This window comes from Blennius ocellaris (genome assembly GCF_963422515.1).
Source record: "Blennius ocellaris genome assembly, chromosome: 10".
NCBI classification, from domain to species: Eukaryota; Metazoa; Chordata; class Actinopteri; order Blenniiformes; family Blenniidae; genus Blennius; species Blennius ocellaris.
This window is the reverse complement of record NC_137659.1, coordinates 17,081,295-17,105,424: the sequence shown is the minus strand read 5'-3', so window position 1 is coordinate 17,105,424 and position 24,130 is coordinate 17,081,295. Positions and strand designations below refer to the sequence as shown.

The 24,130-nt window shown below is 40.4% G+C and overlaps 1 protein-coding gene across 1 annotated transcript in view; it reads right to left on the bottom strand.

Moving 5' to 3' along the window:
* ctnnd2b (catenin (cadherin-associated protein), delta 2b) overlaps nt 1-24,130 on the bottom strand; it is a gene marked incomplete at its 3' end in the record, with an annotated part of 156,874 nt that overhangs the window by 88,744 nt on the left and 44,000 nt on the right. Inside the window, exon 3 of the mRNA XM_080503751.1 lies at nt 13,934-14,046. Coding sequence (XP_080359877.1) covers nt 13,934-14,046 — 113 coding nt within the window. The remainder of the gene's footprint in view (nt 1-13,933; nt 14,047-24,130) is intronic.

The window sequence follows — 24,130 nt, the reverse complement described above, 5'->3', positions numbered from 1 at the left end:
CTGACTCTCATTGGATTTCATTTAAGGAATTAGGTTAATTAAGTTTTGTTATCAGCAATTCATCTTTTTGAGAAGTGCTATTTTTTTTTTTATTTGCTCCCATTGTTTAGATTTATAACCAAGTCTGTTGGAATTGGCAGGGGTCATTTATCCTGTAAGTCATTTGATGGGACAACCTGCTATGCATGTGAAGTTCACTGCAGGATATTGAAACTGTTTGCAAAATGCACAAATGTAAGGCTTGTTCTCAAAATTACTGTTTTTGCAAAAAAAACAAAAACAAAACACTGATGTTGAACAGATTCAATAAATCCTCCACCTCTAATTAAAACTCATGAAAGATATTCATAATTATTTTGGGGGCAATAATTTGTACCAATGTTCTCTTTATTAGAATACAACTACCATTCTGATACATTTTGATCTTTCGCTTACCATAAGTATCATCCATGCCCGAATATCAAGTATCAGCAAGAGAGGCTGAACTTTGACATTTCATCCAGTCCTACTTTTCTGTTGCAGCTCTCCTGTTGCCTCAGGCTGATCACACTAGTTAGATTTTACATAAGTTGTAGCAGCTGTGCGCACATCTCAACAATCCCTATGGGATTGCTGCCAGATACGAACATTAAAAAAAAAAAAAAAAAAAAATCAATGAAACTGTGATGCGCACATGTGGGCACAAACACAAAATGTACAACTCTATTCATGTTGCTTCGAACCGTCTTGATGGGAACCACTGGTTTTCCTCAGGCACATCAGCTCCAGGACCAAAATGAGGATGTAAGCTTTCAATCAATATAGGTCACAAATTCTATAAAAAAAATTATTAAAAAACTAATTTAATTTAAGTGGTAATGATAGTCTTACAAGGCCTTTTTTTTCTGTCAGGGCATCATGATAAAATATCTGATGAAATAGAATAGAGAATGAGCTTTAAACCTTTAACTGATAAATCTCATATATTGCTAGTTCGGTTGCAATCTGGTCTTTCTTTAAGATACAAAGCAAGTGCTTAACTTTGTAGACATTGCTTGAATACAAATTACTATAAAACTTTATCCATGAATTATTGTTGTAAGGCACAGTGCATCAGGCTATTCTCTTCATTACTGATGCTCTTTCAGTTGTCACTATGACCGTTGAATGATACCACTGAGGTGATAACTCCTAAAAGCAACTTTTTTATTAATTATATATTGCATTAAAAAAAATTCCCAGTGGCTCATTAATCCAAGTGACAATGAGATATGATGCTGGAATATTTGCAAAGCTAAAAGCTTGAAGGGAGAAATGCCTGCACACCTATCATACACAAGAGTTCATAATAATAACCAACTTCAAAGGTTTTTCCAGTGGTTTCTGCCTGTGGCCTTATTTTTTTTACTCCAGGTCGTGCATCACACTCTGTTGAAGTCATCTATGCCATGGTAATTTATTTAATCCTGCTGTGACCTATGACTGACCAGACAGTCTGGAAAAAGTCGACTGAAGTCCAATCTTTTCTCCAGTTTTAGACAATTTTCAGTGAATATCATGATTAAAAATCAGGTCACATACAACACCACCAAATGTGTTTGAGCAGCCCCTCTGACACCATTCTTAATGCAATTACTCTTAATAAGAATCAAAGAAGAAACAAACAAAAAACCAATTCAGGCTACTTCCTCATCACTGATTGCAAAATGAACATTGGGATTAATATACAAGATTAAAGTTGGGCAAACAAAGAGTGTGTGTGGACTAAGATGGTTTTCTTTGGAGCTTAACTGTGTCAGTCCTGCCTAAATTCTGCAAGTAAGATTAATAATACAGGCCGTGCACGCAAGCACACACGCACACACACACACACACACACACACACACACACACACACACACACACACACACACACACACACACACACACACGCACACACACACACACACACACACACACACACACACACACACACACACACACACACGGACAGACAGACAGACCAAGCCTGTCTGTGACAGAGGAGGACATTAGTCTTATTAAGAGTGTCTGGGACTCCGTGTGAGTCATACTAACTCAATGTGTGTCTGCGTGTGTTTGCAGGGCAGCAGGTTAAAAGAGCTTAACATGAGAACGTATCCCGCCGCCACCATCATCACAACAGCCACCCACCCCCAACCCCTTTTTTTTGCCTCCTGGCTCATCTTGTAATTCCCTCACCCCCTCCCTTCTGTGTTCTCCCCTTCCCCTTTTCCTTCTCTGTCCTCTCTTCAACCCTCTGTCCTCTTTTTTTCTCTCCTGTGTTCCACCCTCAGGTTTCAAGCTCAATTTGGCTTTTAAAAAGCCTCCATCTTCACATTTGTGACAGCTTGGAAGTGATTTGATGGGTTGAGAAAGACTTACTGTAGGAATGTGGATAACAAAGCCTCAAATTTAGACTCACTAAGTAAGTAGATGGCAGAAAGCCAATGAAACTACAAGAGGAGAATTTTCTTTGCATTTCTTATAGACACTTGTATTTATAATTTTCTGATTGATGTCTGAGTTACTTTTTATAAAAGTGTTTAATTTACAGCAGCCATTTACTTCAATATAATGCACATTTACCTTGACTTCAGGACCTCAACTTAAAATGAGAAAGTGTTATTATTCATAATTAATCTGACATCATGCTCAACTAATAACATCAGTGTTCCGTCTTCATCTTGAAACAGGTCTTTAGCTATCTGACTGTTTTAGTGATTCTCATTAATGATGCTTTAATCACAGGGCCCTTTGTCAACTGGGCGTAACACACATGTAACATTTTGTGTGGAAGCAATGTTGACTCACGATTAGCCACGGGCAATTAACGCTGCCATGTCTCGACTACATTCACGACGGGCTTCAAATGTTGCATATTTTCACCGTTGGAAATAGACCGATGTATTCCAGTCGTCAAAAATAGCCGACTCCCATCATGATGTCGCAAAGTCAACACATCCCCTATAAGATGTGTAAGCACACCCGGCTGTGGACCCACTCACTGTCACATAGTAGCAGATGAGGCTTGTCCACTTTTTTTCCTCTCCCTGTACTTGCACTGTGTGAAATTGCATTGAGTATAGGGTTAGATAAAAGCCGGTGTTGTATTATTGGACACAAATCTCGAACCAACAGTGATACTCTCCCCATTTACTTCCATTTCCCTCTGCACTCCCTCCACTCTTTCGCCTTACCGACGGGGAGAGGTCTTCACACCTCCTCCCTTCCTCTCCTCCCCTTCTGTCCACGGTCACTACATTGGATCAATACTCCTCAGAGGTAAGTATGGATCAGTGCCGTTTCTAGTGTTTAAAATGTAACTCGCTCCCCTCCTTCCCATTTCCTCTGCTCCGACTCTCAGATCAATAGCAGGAACACGGGAACGAATCCACCACTGCCATCATCAAGCAGTCAGTCTTCTTGGGATCAATACAGCTTTAAAAATTAACATCCTTTTCACCTACATCATCATCAAAGCCTTCAGCGCTATTTGTAGTCAGTTTATTGCCACAGCTGTACCCTTTAAATTCAAGTCGAGGAAAGGGATAGTGTTTTGATTATTGTCAAAACAGCATGAAGAAATCAAAATATGAGCATTGTTCTTTTGGAACAACATGCTCCCTGATGTATTTTGTCCTTTTATCCAAGTGATTAAAACTTTCCGAGGCCTTCGAACTTTTCAGAATTCCAGACAGCTCAGACAAGCTGTATTCAGGGACACTGGCTGAGAGGTAGTGGCCTTTAACAGCGAGTCAGTCTGCATTCAGAGCGCTGGCATTTAGAGAGAGGCATGTAATGTGATTTAGGCTGGTGCAGTCGATGCGTGCGATACAGAGGCGAATACAAGCTGTTCACCCCCCCACCCCCCCCCAAAAATAGAAGAAAATTAAGAGAAAAAATAATAAGTAAAATAAAAACTAATGATCTAAAATGCCACAAAGTAAGTAAAATCCATACACAAATATGGTTAAAATATCACTAAACTCCAGTATTTTGAGGGCTGTTTTAACTATTAAAGCCATGGTGTGTCAAATTGCTATCTTGTTTGCAAAACAAAGATATAGCAACAGATGTCGATTGTATGAAGAGGGCAATGGACCATCTCACTGTTCTCCCTACCTGTGTGATGTTTCCCCACGTACTCCAGTGTCCTCTGGCATTCCAAAGGAAAGCATGCATTTGGGGTTAATTTGTGTGTCTGAAATTACCAGTAGAGTGTGTGTGTATGTGAGTGTGTGTTTCTCTGTGAAGGACTGATGGCCTGTCCTGCCTGCACTCATTGTCAGATGGGATTTGCTTCAACCCCACAGAGACCTTTGCTTGGATAAAGTGATGATTACGATGGCTGGACGAACCATTCACCCCCATTCCAGCACCTCTTTTATTTAGTGACCTGTGCATGGACCAACCCAGAATTGCATCCCAGGTGAATAAATACAACAAACTGAGGGGTTTATCTACTAAAACAATGCACACTGGACTGTTCGTGTGGTATTAAAAGTAAGTTGAATTAAGTTTGCCAATATTTATTGTTATGTTTGTTATATAACATGACTATAGTAGGTGTTATTTATGTAATGTGTCCAAAATGTGCACGTTTTGCTTTGTGTTTCTTCCCAAATGAAAGATAAATAATGTGTTTTGCTACTTCTCTTTTGCCAAGTCATTGCATCTGACTAATGTGCTTCACTTGGAAATATGAAAACATCTATATAATCAACCTGGTGTTGATTATATGCAATGGGCACAAACATTTCTGGCACTTTTGTGGACAGTAGTAATCATTTGCCTTATAAGAAATAATTTATAGAAATTGAGTCTACATACATTTGGAGATTAATTGAGGCTAGAAATGATGAAATATATTTGATTTAGGTCAAGTTCGCATTCAGCAACATACGAGTTAAAATGCTCAAATCTCAGGTCGTCCAGTGTTGAAAAGAAAATTAATAAATACAAATCAGCTTCTCAAACCAGTTCCTCCATCTTAAGTATGCAGGCCTACTTCTGTTTGCATTCAACGGATAATGAAATTCAATATTTGATCATGTTGAACCAATAGAACCTCTGAAACCTGTCAGTCCATAATCACCATCAGAATTACCCATAATATAATTAGACCTGTGTGTTGGGCTGATAAACTCATGCGATAAATGTTTACCAAGCAGTTACAGAAGCTTGTGAGTTCACGGGACTTGGACACAGTGTTTGGAATAAATAAACCTATAAATGTTGAGATTGTGTCAATGATCAAATTTACAGGCTTTAGAATTCCTTCTCAATTGCCCTCTGTAATGAGTCTGTAATGCATTTAGCACACAGCCGTATAATAAACTTCTCTGTCTGTGAGTTTTTCATTTGCCTGCATTCTACAATAATGCACTACTTGACAGGCGCTCAGTAAAGCATGATCTGTGTATAATTACTGCAATAATGTGAAGCTACAACTTCAATTTCCTGCCATGGCAGAGCTACTGCTTCTCTCTCTAGCTGTTGTGTCTCCAGTTTCTGCTCTCTCTCTCTCTCTCTCTCTCTCTCTCTCTCTCTCTCTCTCTCTCTCTCTCTCTCTCTCTCTCTCTCTCTCTCTCTGTCTCTCTCTCTGTCTGCCTGCATCTCTTTAAAGCTTCAATTCACTGCAACTCACTACATTTTCATGAAGATACATTAAGTATCTTTTCAATGCACATGTGACAGTTTTCATCTATTACAATGAGCTTAAACCAACAAAGTCAAACACACTGAGGCATTGTGTCTTATGTACTGCATGTTCATTGCAACCACCAAATATAATTAAATACATTTCTAAGATTTACAACGTGGAAAAACTCTGCAACTGTACATTTATGTTGAAGCAACAGACAAATTGCCTTGTAAGCTGCATTGCTATGAATGCATGAATAGACGTCAGCGCCTATTTCCTAACTAATACAAAAGAATTGGGTTCATGAATACATATTTGTTGTCGGGGTTTCAGAATTTGTGATCGATAAATAAATACGCTCGGGTACGTGGTCAAGTGTGGAATGGATATGATCATTTTCTATGAGTCATTTTGAGAATACTGGATTTCGGAGAAGATAAATAAGTAATATTCTGCACCCACAGGGGACTTGGGGATTGGAACCGGTTGCAGACAGAGGGAACAAACTAGATGAAAAAAAATAAAATACACCACAGTGAGTTTGTCAAAATTGTCTGAAAAGTTTGCTGCAGAATAACAGGCTTTCATCGGGTGTTGTGTCAAAGTCTGTCCCTGAGCGGATTTGTGTTTCTCCTCTCCTTACCAACAACTCAACCAATCAACGCCGCAAAGCCTGACACGAGTCGACCTGTGGACTGCGGAGAGTATTGTTATGAGAAGCTGCTCTCGAATGGCAAACAGTCCTCAACACAAAGCAAAGTGTTTTGCATCGAAGCAGTGGCCTTGCTCCACTGCTTTCCGCCTCTCCTGCGACGAGCACTTTAATGTGAAAAGAATGCAAATCGACACAAAAATTTTACTAAATAATAGTTCACTTCAATAAATAAATCTTGCATAACAAGAGCCAAATATGATTCCAGTGCATACAAATTCACCACTGCACGCTGGGGAAAGATGGAATGCGATCAAACTGAATTTTTCTGCTCAGAGGAATGCAAAGTCACCCTGCAGGAACCAGATTCATGTAACACAAACTAGAAATGATAAAGTTCATTCTTATTATGTTTTCTTATTTCAGCATAATTTATTCCATTAATAATATTATGACTCAAATCAGTTTTCAAGGGTGGTTCAGTCTAATCTTGATCAGTTGTAAGGTTTTGTCGCTTTATTGGTATTCAAGAATTCTGGTGTTTGTCAGTGCAAGATTATTCTAACTTTATTAATGTCCCCTAGCTATCATTTGCGATAGTACCTTTTTAAAAAAGTGACTGTGTACAGTCATTATTGTCTGACAAAGCTACTACTGTGCACTAATTATGCAGAAATGTTCTGTATTGAGCAGCAATGCATTCATGAGATTGCCTCTGCAGGTGAAGTGTCTTTTCACCCCCTTGTGCTGTGTAAAGATCCTGTTTCAAAGAGGAGGTTTTTAAATTTGATCAAATCCAGCAGTCGTTCTCGGTAGAGCTCGAGCGGTCTCCAAACGATCTCCATTAGTGCATTTGTGCTGACGGGAGAACCCAAACACTGTGAGTTTAAGCTGGCAGCCGAGAGCTCCTGACAGCTTCTGGGTAATAGGCCCTCGCTGGGCTCGCTAGATCGCCTGCTTTTTCCCGCCAGAAGAATAGTGGTGGGTCTCGCAGGGTGCTGTGGGTACAGCCAATGCTAATGATTGTGTATGCACACACACACACGCACGCACACACACACGCACGCACGCACGCACGCACGCACGCACGCACGCACGCACGCACGCACGCACGCACACACACACACACACACACACACACACACACACACACACACACACGCAAGGCTGAGGCAAGCAAGCGGAATCAGATCCAATTACCAGACGAATGTGGCAAAGCAGCACGGCCAAACCACGCAGACAAATAGCCGAGCCTGGGAGGCGGCTATCCACTACGATGCTAGCAGAAAGCTGCTATCTCCAGCTTCCGAGTGTGCGCTGGTCGTCAGAGGACCATTTGGGTGATGCGATAAACGGACTGCCGCCACGAAGCAGGCAAACAGTAGACCGAGGGAGGGACACTGACAGAGACGACACAGAGAGAGAGAGAGGTTTCTTTTTCTTTTCTTTTTTTTTTTAAGTGATTCTTCTCTTTTGATATCACAGCTTTCCAACACAGAGGTCACTTACTCTTGATGTTGCAGGGAAAGATCACATTCAAGTAAATTTTTTTGAACTTTTTTCTATATATATAATTCTGTGAAACCCTGCTCTGAGAAAGATCCAGCTGGTATTTTAATTTTATTCCCCCAGAAATGGATTTCGACAAAAATTTTGTGATGTAGTCAGTCACTCAGAATAATTTTATTTTTTTTCAAGATGGAAACGATAATATTTTCTTTGAGGGCCAACTTCAAGAAGTTTAACAATAAGTGGCATTTTTTTTTTTTATCGTTCTCGCTCCCTTCATCTCCCTCTTTGGTGTGAATGAGACCACCTCTTTTGTGCTCTGTGTTCCATCTCCTCCTGGAGGTATTATTATTATTTAGTCTTCTTTGTTAGTTATTTTTTCCACTCTGTAAGAATATCTGCAGATCTTTAACCCATTAAGCCTGAATGGTCATTTCCACCTAAATAGACTAAATAAATCATTAATAACTCTGTATTTAACAGGTTTATATGCCTACTCATGGCTTCTATATCAGAGTAAAACATCACATATTTTATTTTCCATTATATTCCCTAGTAAATCATAGTAAACCAAAGGTTTGTAATGAACATTACAGGTGTACATTAAAAATATTTCTATTATATTGATTTCAAAAAGGGTTAAGTTGAACCAGGGGAATTTAAAACGTATTTCATTCTAATAATATTCAATATAATCTATTTTAATTATCAAAACAATTGGATACAAGAGAAAACAATAGGACTTTTGAATACAGGTGTCCTTCCTCATTTTCGAAAGCTGAATATATATTGTCCTGCCATATTACATTATGAAAACCACTCAACTGCACCAATATATGATTATGGTTACTGTATTGATATTATTAGTAGTAGTAGTAGTCGTCATCATCTATTATTACTAGACTAAATATTTAACATAATTTTGAAATATTGAAAGCATTGTGGTTTGAAATGTTAGCAAATAATTTATTCATTAGCAAAATCATCACAGAGGCAGAACAGTGATGTTTCTTTGCATCACTTGTTTTCTGTAGAGCCAGAAGAATATGTGACACAAATGATCCCTTCGCAGGCAAAACACTCAAGGCGGACTGGTCCTTTAATTGATGAGGGGACATATGCCTCACTCTCCTTTGTGCAGACTCGGTTTGACTGATAGAGAGACACGCACGCACGCTCACGCACGCACACACGGTGGATTGGGGCTTTTTAAAGTGATGAAAGCAGCGGCGGCAGCAGCATATGCCTCAGCAGACACAGTGACCTGTGGTGACTGATTAAGACCAGAAACAAAGGCAGAGCTGCAGAAGACATTAGCACCTCTGAAAGTCTTTATCTTGCACGCCACAACAGGAGCAGATTCTTGAACTGCCAGCACCCCCACAGCCACATGGCCACTCTTAACACTCATTCATATTTTAATGATTTTTCTTTCACCTATCTGTGGAGGGAGAGTTTTTCGTTACATTAGAAACTTCATCGCTCACACTTCACTTGAGATGGCAAAAGGCGAGCTGACAAGAAAGGCATCCAACTTTACATACAAGTCGCTTATTAACTGCACACATTTCTTAAGCTTTGTTTTTGTTTTGTCTTTAGTTGCTAAATGTGATGCCAAGACTGGGCGAATGATAAACCCCTAACTATGAGCAAAAGGCTCCACAGTCCTCACAATCAATGGTAATACCACCATTGGTCATGATGTTCCTGAGGCTAAAAGTCTGAATCTATAGTAATTAGAGTATTAAAAAGTATAGAGATGTTGGTTTTGGAAAGATACTAAGATTGCATGTGAAGGATTCATCAAACGCACACTGATACAGTCTGCAGTATCACACTCCCATTCCCCAATACTTCTTGATTATTCAACAGATTAACAGGATTAAGATTAATTATCATCCAAGTGATGCATTTAATGTGCAGTTTAATTAGTTTTTGAGCAAAAAAACATGATTCAGTAGCTCATTTAGTCTTAAAAAATAAATAGAGAAGATACAACTACTATGATTCTGCTTTGAGAAAATAAAAAAAAACACTTTCTTTTGTCATTTCTTAACCACGGGGGAAAAAAATGTAGCTTCATGTTCAATCAATATAATGTTTTTTGAAAATTACATAAAATAACATTCTACTGTTTGGTGCTCTTTGTTTTTTTCTCTTACAAAGATGTTGGTGTATGCACAAGTACACAAGGCAAACTGTTGCAACAGTCACTTATTTAAAAAAAATATCCTGCTTTGAAATTGTAAAGTTTTGTTGCAGGTTATTTGTATAAAAGCCAACTTACACCAATTCCTGCCATACAATGTGCATACTGGTCTTGCGAAACAAAGAAAACGGGAATAAAAGAAACACAACCTGAAAACGGTTAATTGCAACAAATCTAAAGACATTTCATTTTTCATTTGTGATGATTGTATCACAAAAAGTAGAAACAATTACACACCAGGGTGATGTGAATGTTGGATGCAATCATTATTATTATCACGAATGAAAGAACATCATGAATGGGATTCAAAACTTTTAAACTTCCACTTCTATAACCTATAAACTCCACAAATCCAATACTACTGAAAATGGAACAAACGAAAATACAGTGAGATATGTTTTCTTTTGTAGCTTCAAGCACTGATTCGTTTAACTTTCATGAAATACCGAGAGTCAAATGGAAGAAAACCAGCCTAAAAACATAATTCCATCCGTCCGCTTTCATGCCAATTCTTTCGCTCTCCAGAACAAGCAGTGATGAATAATTCTATTCAGAAGTAGCACTGCTAACGTTTGATTGGTAGTCAAACAATAAACCTTATGCGCTTTCAGCATCACAAGCCTCCTGCACGTTGCCGTGGAGGACTTGTGTGTTCTGTCAAACCATTTGTCCATTTAGTAATTACCTCAGAGTCAAACAAAGTGAGCCTATAAAAAGCGATGGAAGACCGCGTTGTTCACAGGGCGCTGGGCTGCTCACTAAATAATAAACCCATCTAAACGGGTTAGCAACATGGCAGCGTTTATTCCATCTGTGCACAGCTGGCCGATGAAGAGCGGGAGGATTTTCCTGGACTTCACACCTCTTCCATCCCCCGTTGCGACGGGTTTTAAATTGTCGCCCTCGACCCAGCCCTGCGACAGCATCGACGAGCTAAATACATGCATCGGTTAATTAGTCCCGTGAATGAATTGGTTTTAGACCATCTTCCTGCTCTTTGTCGGTCCACCCCTCAAATTGAAATGAGAATCACAATGCGGGCAGATGAGTAATTAGTTTGAGACGGACGGGATCCCCACTCGCTTAGCAGAATCAAAGAGGAGAGGAGATGATGGATTGCGTGCCTCTATTGGCGAGTGTGTGTATAGGAGGGGGAGTTAGACGGAGAAACGGAGACAGAGGCTTTAATCGCGTTACACTGTCCTGAGAGGCTGGCAGAGTGTATTACCGCTATTGTGTCAGGAGTGCCGTTTTGACGCTGCGACTGCTAAGGAATGTGTCGAGTGTGTTTGTGGGCCTCGGAGCAGAGATGAGGCTCAGGTCCAAACTCAAACGGCAGCGGCTGCACATTGCGTACAGCTTTTTTTCGTTTAACCTCCTATCCAGAAAAAAGAAGAGAGGCCCGAGCATCACAATAGCTGTGACAGCTGCACATTGTTTGATTTCTAATGCACGGAAACATTAATGAAGATGAGGGTTTGTTTTGAGTGCCATCAAACCTGAGCCAAAAGCCATTCAAACTACTGTAAGCAGCTGCTTTTATCAACACAATACAGCTGCTGAGGACAATTTGTGATTTTTGTAATCAATGGAATTTTACACAAATGAAGAGGAATATTTCAATGTTTCACATAAGTTTCTGTTTTACGCAGCCTGTGATGCAGGAGATATAATTTTATGAATTCACGTCAACTCTATAGTCCATGAGACATTGCATTATTTCAAAGTTAAATGCATGTAGGGTGGCGTGGCCACAATTCCAATATAGCTCTGAGTGTAAAGGTACCATTTTAATTTTTTTTTTTAATTTTTTTGTTAATTTGCAGTAAAATGCTTCAGGATTGATCCACTCCTCAGAATTAAACCTACCAGTGAGCATTTCACGGTGCATGTACAATCCCGTTCGAACAGGCCTCAAGTTGTCACCCTTAAGTGTTTTCTGTTGCCGTTTCTGATTAGAAGAAAGAAGAAGAAAAAAAAACTACTCACCGAGTAACACATTCTAAAATGTAATTGCTCCATGTTGTCGTCACCTCACTGTTGTTACTGCATTTAATTTGAACCGCAAAAAGATGTATGGTAATGGGGTCAGCCAATGAGAACATGATTGCTGGTATGAATGTGTGTGAAAATCCGATGAGTAAAATAGCTGCTCAAGTATTCTTGAATAACCGAAACAGGGGGATTGAGAGTCTCTTAAAAGATAAAGGTGCACAGGACACATTGGATGAAATGAATCCATATTGTTAGGAAGCGACGGAGATGAAATCCACTGCAGCTCTAAGCAGTGGTGATTTCTATTTAATTCACTTTCAAGTGATCCATGTATATACCTCCACTAAGTGGTTTGCATTGTTAGGAAGATTCTGCCTTCATTTATTTTCACATTCTGCTTGAATTCATGTTTCGACTAAATAAAGTAAATTATCACCGGTCTGTGGTTCCCAGCCGCTCCGTTCAGCGCTTTAATATCTTTCAGGTCATTATTTGGGGTTTTAAGCTGAAACTATTGGGTTCAGTCTGCATGAAACATGTGAATAAATGCTGACATTCCTTTGGGATTTCAAGATGTCAAATCTAACATTTGTTTACAAGTACAGGGACCTTAAAGGCTCCTGTGCAATTTCAGCAGTCTTGTGAGACTGTTGCAAAATCTGCCAACTCCAGTTTTGGTGATCGTGGTTTTGGTTGTCACTTCACCTCCATTAGCAGCTGCAGCTCGTAGCAGCAGTCACATTTGTGGTGTAATGAAACAGTGGTTGTAAACATTTCTGGTACTGTCAGAAAATGATCTCAGTCGGTTTGCGATCGCACCACAATCATACATTTTAAGCCATGATCAAACATAATTCACCACTACCGTCCATCTTTCATCTGAGGTGCCAAAATCACACAGTGCACAGCCATCGTCACAGGATAATAACGCTTTTTAGTGTTTCAGTGTAGCATTTACGGCTTGTTCTGTTCCTCTACTGTTTAAAACAAAAAAAACATTTATGTTGCTTTGAATGAAATTTCCTTTACTGGCTCGCTGTGTCTGGATCATAAGATTGAGCGATGGGTAAAAGTAACTGGGTCATGCAACTTTAAACTCCATATAAAGATGAGATACATCTCTCAAAAGTGAAGTAGATATGCGTTATTTCCCCCACCATGGCAATATAGTAAGAAATGAATCCCTTCAGCAGAGAGAAAAGGGTAAAAGAAAATATAGGTACGTGTCGTGAGCAATGTTGTGAACGACATCTGATCTGAGTGAAATATTTAGTCGGAGTAGAGATATGTTAACCCTTTATTTATAATAAATATTCACAATTATGATTCAAACTATGACTACTCTTATTGCATTTTGAAAACATTGCAATGATTACTTATTGATGGTATACCATTTATATGACTCATCTGAGTGCGCGCTGCTCGACTGCATCGCAGCCCACCAGAATACTAAACACAACTTTAAACAACGATGGACTACTTAAAGAGGAAATGACAGTATGAATGCATATACATGTGTTGTAGCCCTACAACATAACTGTAGAGATTGTGTGGGTAAGAGAGGGATAATAATCTGGTGCACCACAGGAACACAGCAATAGTTTCTTCAGAGGTCAAAACAGAAAAAAAAAAAAATATATATATATATATATATATATATCGTATTTGAGCTCCTGATTCCAGCACAGACATAGTTTGGCTTAAAATCAAGGAGAACAGCTCCAATGTAAGCAGCTGTAAAGCCAGTCACCTGCAAGAGCACAGCTGACACATGCAGGTAAAGTGCACAGAAGAGGATCTGACAGGTGTGACACACACACACACACACATACACACACACACACACACACACACACACACACACACACACACACACACACACACACGCACACACACACGCACACACGTGCACATGCACACACACCTGATGCTCGTCATGCTTCCAGTTTCAGAGCCAAGCTTGCATCTCTCCAGCTGACTGGCAACAATCTGTCGTTCGGCTTCCAGCTCCCTGGTCAGACGTTCAAACTGCAACTCCTGAAGAAACAGCGAGGAGAAGGCGGAGAGAGGAAAAGAAAAGGGAGAGACAGAGGGAGAGGGAATTTGTCAAAACAATCTGCTTATTTATTTACTGTTACATTTACAGTCATCCTGAACGTTATTTTGGCGCCACTGTCTCTGACACATTTTTAATTGTTGCGAAATGGACTCTACAGTCTGTAACGGGAAAACAGGCCAGACATGGTCGTGTCTGCCAGTTTCTCACGGCCAGATATTCACCGAGAAGACTTTGACATGTTGCAAAGCTGTGACACCAAACTAACGCCATCTCCAATGTGGAATTGTCTTTCCTGCTCAGAAAAAAAGCTCAAAGAGTTTGTGGTAGGGAGCACAATTTAGATTTTCAAAGTGTCTGGTTTTCGGATGAAAGAATTAGTTTAATGCTCGTCTGAGAAATCATCCATACAATGATAGTGTGGAAATATGTCCTGTTGCTATGTGCGTGAAGCGGTTGTCTGTCCCATCTCCACAGGTAAGGGCTCAATATGGAGGTGTAGTGGAATATACCTGCACATAATCTCATTCATGGAGTCAATCTGTGATTACATTGAGAAAAGGAGGTCCTCTGAGAGGGTTGGAAGAAAAACTAGAATGATTGCATGCGCTCACCACTGAGAGACGAGTTTCAGAGGGAAACATGAGCTTGTTTTGAACCACCGTTGAACACATTTTAAACTAGACTGCCTTAGCTTGACCATCATTAGCAAAAATGTCAGTGAATGAGCAAATTATTCTTGTAACTGCCTTTCACAGTAATTATTCAAGTTTGCAATTATTGAATCATCACAAGATCACACGTAAAGATGATGCTTTGGTTTTCTTGTTGGCTTAATTTCTACCACTTTTATTTAGTTCATACATTTAAATCAATGCATTAGGATTTTTTTTGTATCCACCATCTGACATATTAAACTTAATTTAATCTCTGAGATAAATATAAATTGACTTTTCAGACTCAGTTAAGTCAGCTCCATGTGCCATTTAAGAACGATGCTTTAATTACCGTAAGTGTGATTAATAACCGAACTAACATTAACAAATTACTGAATGGCGAAAACAACCAACTCACCTTTGAGTAAACATCACTGAATTTACTGACTTGTGCAATAGTAAAGCAAAGAACACTAATAATAATGACTGTCAAAAATAAGACAAGAAAGACAAGACTTTGAAAATACAGAGAAACTTATTTTAGCACTATGATTTAAATCCTAAAATTGATTAGAATATGTCTTGTAGCGCCAGAGAACTTGAATCCTCATTCCCAAGAACAGTTTTGAATAAAGAAGAGCTATTCTCAACAAGATCTGAGCTCCTCATGAAACAAAGAAAGTGACAGAAATGTGACACATACCGTGCATAAACTATATTTATAGATTTAATATATTTACTGCCAATCTCCATATGAGAAATAAACCCTTTGAACAAACCCATTTATGCTGAAACAATAACCGTAGAAGACCAAAAAGGCCCTGATGAAACCAAAATCCACTTTGTATATCTTCATGAAGCAGCATCCAGTGGTCTGGTCTTAAAGGTGCTTTTTTTCTCGTTTGCGCCAACAACAAATGAAGAAGTAAAGACTTCATTCAACTTTTAACATCTGCAGTGACCTGAATAAAGTAAGAAAGTCTATTGATGCTATTTAGGGCAAGCACACGGTGCATATCTTCCGATGAGAAGCAGAGTGCTGGTCCAATGGTACGGGGAGCCTAAATGTTGATGATGCCTGAGGCAGCTCCAGGCCTTCCTCCCATAATGATACAGTTTGATTATAATGAATCATTAATGTAATAAGTTAACAAATCAAACGGCAAATTTCACTGTAATTATGCACCATTTTCTCTTCATCAAGGCTGACTTGTGGGACACACACACACACACACACACACACGCACACGCGCACACACACACACACACACACACACACACACACACACACACACACACACACACACACACACACACACACAAAGCATGGCTTTCGTACATGTGGGCACATATTGGCAACAACAGAGACACAAATGAATTTGCACTGATTCCGTTGATCACTGTTTGGTGCATTGCTGATGTGTCACATGATGAATATATAGACTCACTAACCAGTGTTGCATTAAACTTCATATTGCCTGTCACAGTTGAGTGCTTTGTGCAGCAGATGCATGTTGTATATGTCCCACAGGGAAACACTGAGTAAATTTTACAAGCAGGTGTGAAAGATATATTGATGTTAACATGGGCTGGGTTACAAACTCCTTTGCCTACGAGTATCAGTAAAAGGCACAGGAATCTTCCCAGCTCCAGAACAATGATACATGGATGTGTTTACACTGCAGTAAGGACTTTTTGCCCCTACTGCAACGCTGCTGTTCCACAGACTGAGGGAAAGAAAAAAACAAACAAAAAAAACACCTCTGCTGACTTGGTCATATTTACTGTGTAGGCCATGAATCATATTTTAAATGAAGGGAAAGCAAAACTTGACATCTTTTTAGTGCCAAAGGGTAAAAACAAAAGAAACCAATCACCCACCAGAGGCACACAGATGACTTCAGTGTCGACGATTTCATTACTTTAATGCAAATTTGAAGATAAAAACTATAATCCTCTGATGCCCATAGACTCCAACTATTGGCTACAGAGGTACTAGAAAGCAGCTTATCTCATTTACACCTCAAACACCACAACATGCACAAAAACTGCACAGTTCCCTCGGTATGATCTGACTTTTCACTCTAAATCAATCTGCACACATTAACCGGCTCGCGCTACGGAACGTAAATGTGAAAAACACAAACCTACTTTGAGGCAATATCTCGGAAACATTAAAGGTGTTTTGTTGTCATTTGTAAGCTGGAAGTATAAAGTGGCAGCCGGAGACGCTGACTAACCAGCTTAATGGCGAGCCGTGAGAATTCAGATCCAAGTCTGTTTTAAAAACTGCCAAACAAAAGCAACGTCTCCCTCCCTTTTCCCACCCTGCCCCTCTCCGATCTCTGCTCCCTCCAATTCAGGGCTGACAGGCAGACACCTGTTACTGCAGAGAAAGAGGCAGCCACTATGATGGAAACTACTTGGGGAGAAAAAAAACTCCCCTGCGCAAACACTCATAAAGATATAAATACAGCGACAAGGAAAAATAGGACCATAAGCAGTGAGGCCACGTACCTTGACAACGACCATACTTCACAGACAGACACAAAACCACCAAGCATCCCACATTTCTCTGCTCCCCTCTGGTCAAAAAGCAACAACAACGCTCTGGCTCCCTCCTCCAAACACTCGTCTGTCCTGGGTCAGGACACAGCAAGCAACAGAGAGGTAGAAAGAAAGACAGAGAGAAAGAGAGACCACAAGTGTCACTTGAGCTGACTGCAACTCAGCCTCTCCCCCCCCCCCCCCCCCCCCCCCTCTCTTGCTCTCTCTCTCTCGCTCTCACCCTCTCTCTCCCTCTTTCTCACCGGGGCCATGCAGCACATACACAACACACACACAGTGTTCACTCAGGCACAAAGGTCCCCATGGCAACGGAGCATTTAGAAGCCCCGTGGCATTATTTATGCAACGTTGCATCACAATGGGCCCTCCCACCGGCCGACCCTGCCAAAAAAGCCCGCCGCTCTCCAGTCACTCATTGCCTCTCTCTCTTTCTCCCATCTCCCTCGCTCCCTCCCTCTTTCTCTCTGACCAGACCATCTGCAACCAACCACCCTCCCTCCCTCCCTCCCTCCCCTCTTCCACCATCACTGAAAAGCAAGAAGAGATTCTGGGAGGGGGGCAAGACAGACAGAAGATGGAGACAGAGTGGGACACACACACACACACACACACACACACACACACACACACACACACACACACACACACACACACACACACACACACACACACACACACACACTGAACAGAAGAGTCATACATACACTCAAACATGCCTTCACACACAAGTTCTGCTCTTCCTCAATGAAATCGTACAGACCATATGAGGACAAAAAAGCTGTAAGAAATTCCAGCACACATACGCACACACACACTTACATCCCCCACATGGGACTATCGACGGCTAACATCTGTGCTGACTAACAATGCGAGCATGCAAGGGACAATTTTTGTTGCCCTTTCGCTGCAATTTAACATTTAATTTATTCTGTAACCCTCAAAAAGTTAAGTATCAAATCATATAATTTCAAGGGAATAAAAAATATGTTTCGATTTGTGAATTACGAGGCAAACTTATTTGACCTGTGGTGTGAGAAGTTGTCTCATATGACTGCCAAACTCTAAAAACTGATTTCATTTCAGCGGGATGTCCAAAATGTAACCAAATGGAACTATGAAGCTCCCAAAACAGATGTAATAACTTTATATTATATAGTTTCTACTGCTGAATCGGTAACCAAGCAAACCATAATGGAAAGCACTGCAGCAATATTTAATCAAATGGCCCTCATTAGAAAACAAATTGTGGGATAAGGCTCGAGGTGGAAAGCAGGAAGTGTCTCATACCCAGACGCAATCTGGCTCCAAACCTGAATCCATATCTTCCAACAGGTGCCAGAAGCTTCCTGCGGACATGCTGCTGTGTGGAAATGCCTCCAGCCCCTCGTGTTCTTGTTTTCCCTCCTGTCACTCGTCTACCTCGTCTCTCTTAAAATGGCTCAAAGCGACACGACAGGCCAGCAAATGACTGCGTCCATGCAAAGCCCCCGTCTGTAGTTTGTTTATTCAAATTTGGATTGGCTCAGTTTACATGGCTGTTCGACTACAGGCAGGCTGACCACAGCGACAATCGTAGAGATAAGATGGGCCTTTTGGCTAAAGCGAGAAGGATCAGTTTAATTTACTCAGTGCTTCGGTCTGCAACTCTGGGCCAGAGAGGAGATTATGTGAAAAGACAACATCTCTAAACTACAAATCAGTTTAGCCAAAAAGTATTCAAGATTGTAATAGAGATCTTGTAACATGCAAGGACTTCCATGTTTTCCTATATTGTACAAAAACACGTGTTGTCAATGAAAACCATGTTTGAAAAAACAATAAATTCAAGTGTTACTCTATAATTACAGTCACCTTTTGTTCAAGTGTTGTGGTGCATATCTTATTATTATCTCACAAAAGAAATGAAGAAAATTATACAATTTTTAATTAGTTTTCTGCTTTCTGGAATGGGGCCTGGGGGTTGTTGAACCAACACGGAAAAATATTATAATCTGACTTCATTATCAAACTAAGTAGGTAACAAGAAAAAAAAAATCTTGTATTGACAGGATGAAATAAAAGTCAAATTTCTTCCTTTTCTCAGAAAAAAAATTCCTGCCAATCAAGTAATTATTTAATCAACATATAATTCTGGCCCTCCACGCGCCGACTGGTTTCTCAGCATCTGGGGAGATAATGAGACTGCCATGTGACAGTCCTGAAGCCCCCCTGAGGAGGATTCGGTGATTACTTTCGTGGTCATTGCCGTTTTCCTTGAAACTTAACAGGTTTGAATTTATATTTCATAGAAATGTAATAATTCCTTCTGACCATCATTACAGCAGAGACAGGCCTCCAACTGTTTCCATCTGAGACAGAGAGAGAGACAGAGAGACAGAGAGAGAGAGAGAGAGACAGAGAGAGAGAGAGAGAGAGAGAGAGAGAGAGAGAGAGAGAAATCATAGCTTTATAAGCAATTAAGAGTAAAGGACAACAATTAAGTGTCTTAATGAGCAGGTTTCCCAATCAAGTGTTTGTCAAGTGATTGCATTACAAAAGATTCAGTTCCAATTTGAGTTTCATAATGGAGACAGAGAGAGAGTTGGTGTGCTTACATGGCCAAACTGGCTACTGAAATTCCCATTAAAGTCATACATAAAGTAAAATAAATGAGCGTAAGAAAGTGGTGGGCTGTGTGGGGCGCAAAGTTGCATTCTGTGTGTGTGTGTGTGTGTGTGTGTGTGTGTGTGTGTGTGTGTGTGTGTGTCCTAGCTAGTGCAGTCTCCCCCTCTCTCTAGTGTAAAGTGGTCTAATTGTGCCCTGTGGTGTCTGCTTGGCATTTAGATGTTTCAGACAGAAGGGCTGTTCGATGAGAAAATGTCACAGAGACTGTATAAACCAAGATCGCTGCCGTCCCGAGCCATTGTTACAGGACGGAAAATTATTAGCTACATCGAGCTCGTAACAAAATTGTCCTGAAGGCAACAAGGTAAACAAGCCAACATGGAGATTCGTGACACGCAGAAAGATAGGGAGCGAGAGCGCATAGACAAATAAATGAGAGAAGGAAAAGATTTGGGGAAAAAAAAAAACATTCAAGGAAATTAAAAACTCTCTGGGTGCTAATTATGTGTTCATCCCCAACCAGACAGATTCGTCTTGATTTCCGATAACTGCGGCTGGTCTCGCCTCCCGACTGAACGCTGTTACTGTTTTCAATTCATGCGCTACTTGGTTTTAAGCGCATGGTCGGGGATATAAATTATGAACAACTCTGAAATATTCAGATCGCTCTGTCTTTGTTGAGCTTATTTTGCAACAAAATAGGAAAACAGCTCGGCCGGCATCAAGGTGAAATTGTTTATTCGAACTATGCAGCAAATGAAAGCCTGAAGGATGTTGAAAGCTCAAGGCCACGACACGAGGTAAATACCTAAAGGCTAAGAGTTCTCTGGAGTTTTCATGACATTGATGCTTTAATCACATTGAAACACCTTGTGGGATTGTTATTTCTGTCACCATTTGTTGCCTGTTGCTGGGAGGATTGCCAATCAGGCATTCTTCGTCTTTCCTCCAAAACAACAACAAGGGAGAGGAAAAGACCACAATGTGTCTTCAGGTGCAAAGGAAGACGCATGCGAGGCTTTTCCTCATAAAAGCTCGGCCTTGAATTAATTTGGTGCATTCAATAAAAAAAATAAAAAAAAGAAGTACAAAGACTTGGAAGATTTGGGGGAGGGGGGGGGGATTTATATCACAGCAGGACTTGTTTTATCTGCATCCTCGTCTGTACTCCTGCAGCAAATAATCAGTTTGGGCCCATGCGGAGCTCCAACCCAACAGTCCGCATCCAGCCAAGTACAGCCCAAAGGACCCCAAGTGTTCTTGCTCCACTTGTTCTTATCAAGGACGCTCGGGGATCTGAGCTACGTTGACAGGAATTCATGTGGACACAGCTGAAACAATTAATCCTGCAATAAGCTAATTCCACTGAGAACCGTTTTGATGAATGATTTTGATCATCTGAGTCGAGGCTGTAACTGAAGGTTTTCTCAGACAAAGAATTTGAATCAGCAAAAGTCCAGTTTCAAAGTCGACAAACAAATCGGTGACGGTGAGCAGGAGGATTGTTGCCGGCAGAAAAACGATGAGCACTGTGGAGATCCATCGCAGATACTTACCAAGGACCCGATTCCCACTTGTGTTGTACATGTGAGAGAAAGTGTCCCACGCTTGCATCAACAGATTTGATGGTCAGTCAAAAAGCACTGGGCATGTCGTTTCTGGATGAGATTTGTGCATGCATTTTCAATCAGTCAGAGGTGAGGAAATCTAATCTGAGTCAGACCTTTAGTGACAAATATGTTTGATATTACATTACTAGGATTGTAATTTAGTAACTCAGTTTTCAGATATGTAACATCTCTTATAAGGTAGCTGTAGCAAATTCATTCTTGCAGCACACTGGGACTGACCCATCTGGTGCGTCAAGGTATATCGCGTGAAAAACAAATCATTTATTGACTGTGGAACTGTGCGCTCATTTTTGTTTTTCTGAAAGACGACAAAGAAGTAACTTAGTTTGACCAAGGATGGTCGTTAATATGCCACTTTCTGTGTATATGTATGAGGGATCATCTGTTATTCCAGACAATGCAGGATCATAAAAAAAGACGATGATCAACCAAAGCCCTCGGATATAGATCTGAAGAAATTCCTTATTATTCCACTACAGAAACTTTCATACCCCTTGTGGTTTATGATTTTGCTCTACTTTATAAACTCAGTGACCTACATGTGGAACGAGCTCCCTGAAGAAAGGCTCCAGTTCAGACGCGGAGATGATAATCTCAGATTCAGTTTCTTTATGATATGTCATTTAGATAGATTTCCTCACATGAGTCCAAACCAGCTGCTTTTCTTATTGAAATATTAGGGTGTTGAAAGGCTGGTTACATTTCAAATTGGCATTATAAAAGTTTTGAATAATTCATTGAATTGTCTTTCAATACATCCCACAATGCATCTTATGGGAGGACTATATGGGAAAGGAAATGGTGAAAAGACAGAAATGTCTCATTCAGGAGTATAAATCCCAGCTCTGGTCACGTTGCTGATTCTTTGGCCATTCCTCTCGTTAATGGAATGAAATAATTAGCATCCACCGCGAGACTTATGCTCATCAAATTTCAAGTTCGCCATCTTTCCATTTGCAGTGTCAGCCATCTGCTCATCCTCCTGCATAATGCAGCACACCACAAGTCAAGTCTGGAGCGCTGGACTCTCTCTTATTCTACACACAAGCACACACACACACGCACACACACACACACACACGTCAATCCCCGGTCACACACTTCTTTCAGTCTATGGCAGGCAGCACAGAAAAAAAAAAAGTTGACAAAGAGATTGAACTGCCAAATGTAACAACCCCTTGGCACAGTACTACCCACAATGCCTTGCTCCCTCACCCTTGTCACTACAAGCTACATAAAGTTAACAGCCACCCTGTGCAAGGAGTGAAAAACTCACAAGTAGGCAAATATCTCTTACATGGACTCAAATTTTCATTGTTTTTCATAAATGTCTTATTTTAACAAGGGCTTGATGTTCATGGCCTGGCAAACATAAAAACCCAACGAGTTCGACGAGAGCTTATATGTGAGCATGTGGAGCTACATTGAACACTAAATCTACCCAAATGTACCGACCAACACCACACGCCAAGCCTCGGATTATCATTTCACTGTATTAGTCTCTTGATCTCGCTTCATCAGAAGAAATGTAAAATCCCTCATATTGTTTAGTTTTTTATGTGACTTTGGATATATTGTCTTGATAGAAGACACTTGTCAAATGCATATTTTAAAGACCAGAACGTAGAAGTATTTCGTTGTGAGGTTATAGATCTTGGGGACGCAGGGTGGTTAGCACTCTTGCACCTCAGCAAGAAGGTCATGTGTTCAAATACCTGCTGGGCTTTTCTGTGTGAAGTTTGCATGTTCTCCCAGTGAGAGCAGGGATTTCCTCAGTGGCACTCCGGTTTCCTCCCACATTTCAAAATAGTTTCATTCTATTCTTTCACTTCTATGACGGAAGCTATAATTATAAAAAGGTTTTCAGTTGATGCCTTCCGTAGTCCAATGGCAGACCCTGCTCTGGGGTTACACAAAGGGCACTTTTCATGATCAGCAATGCAACAAACCCCAGTATCAGCTGATGAAGCCTTAATGAAATGATAGATTTGATGGTATAATTGCCAATCTGCCGCAAGTGTTGACTGAAAGGTCACCAGGCCCTGCAATCAGGTGGGGGGGGGGGGTTGGTTTGTAAGCAGTGACTTTGGTATGAACACAAACAACAGCTGTACCACTACACTGGGGAAGTGAACCAAATTGTCATATTTGCTCTTATCCTGAAGTCTTTCTCCGACTTGAAATAACAAGTCGCTTGTCGACAGCGTTTTCAAATGCCAACACTTTTCTAGAGAGATGGAGGGAAAGTACAGAGAGAGAAGAGAGGGACAATCACTTCTTTTCCATCCTTTAAATTTTGCTTTTCCGTTTTTCGCATGCCCTCTTACATTACTAGTTAAACAAAACAAATGTTCAATCTATTTTGAAAAACACTTCCTGTGAATATCTAACTGCGTTGTGGGTTTTGAAGAGAACGATATTTGGTAATTTAATGAGTTTGCCGATGCCAAACAAATCTTAATTAATCCTTAATAAACAAATGATGGGAGTCGTTTTGAGATGGGGAGAAAGAAAAACATTATTATCACAAGGCTATGGCATAAAAACACCAATAAGAAAAGGTAATGAATCATCAAGATTGAGAACAATTAATAATGGGGTGATTG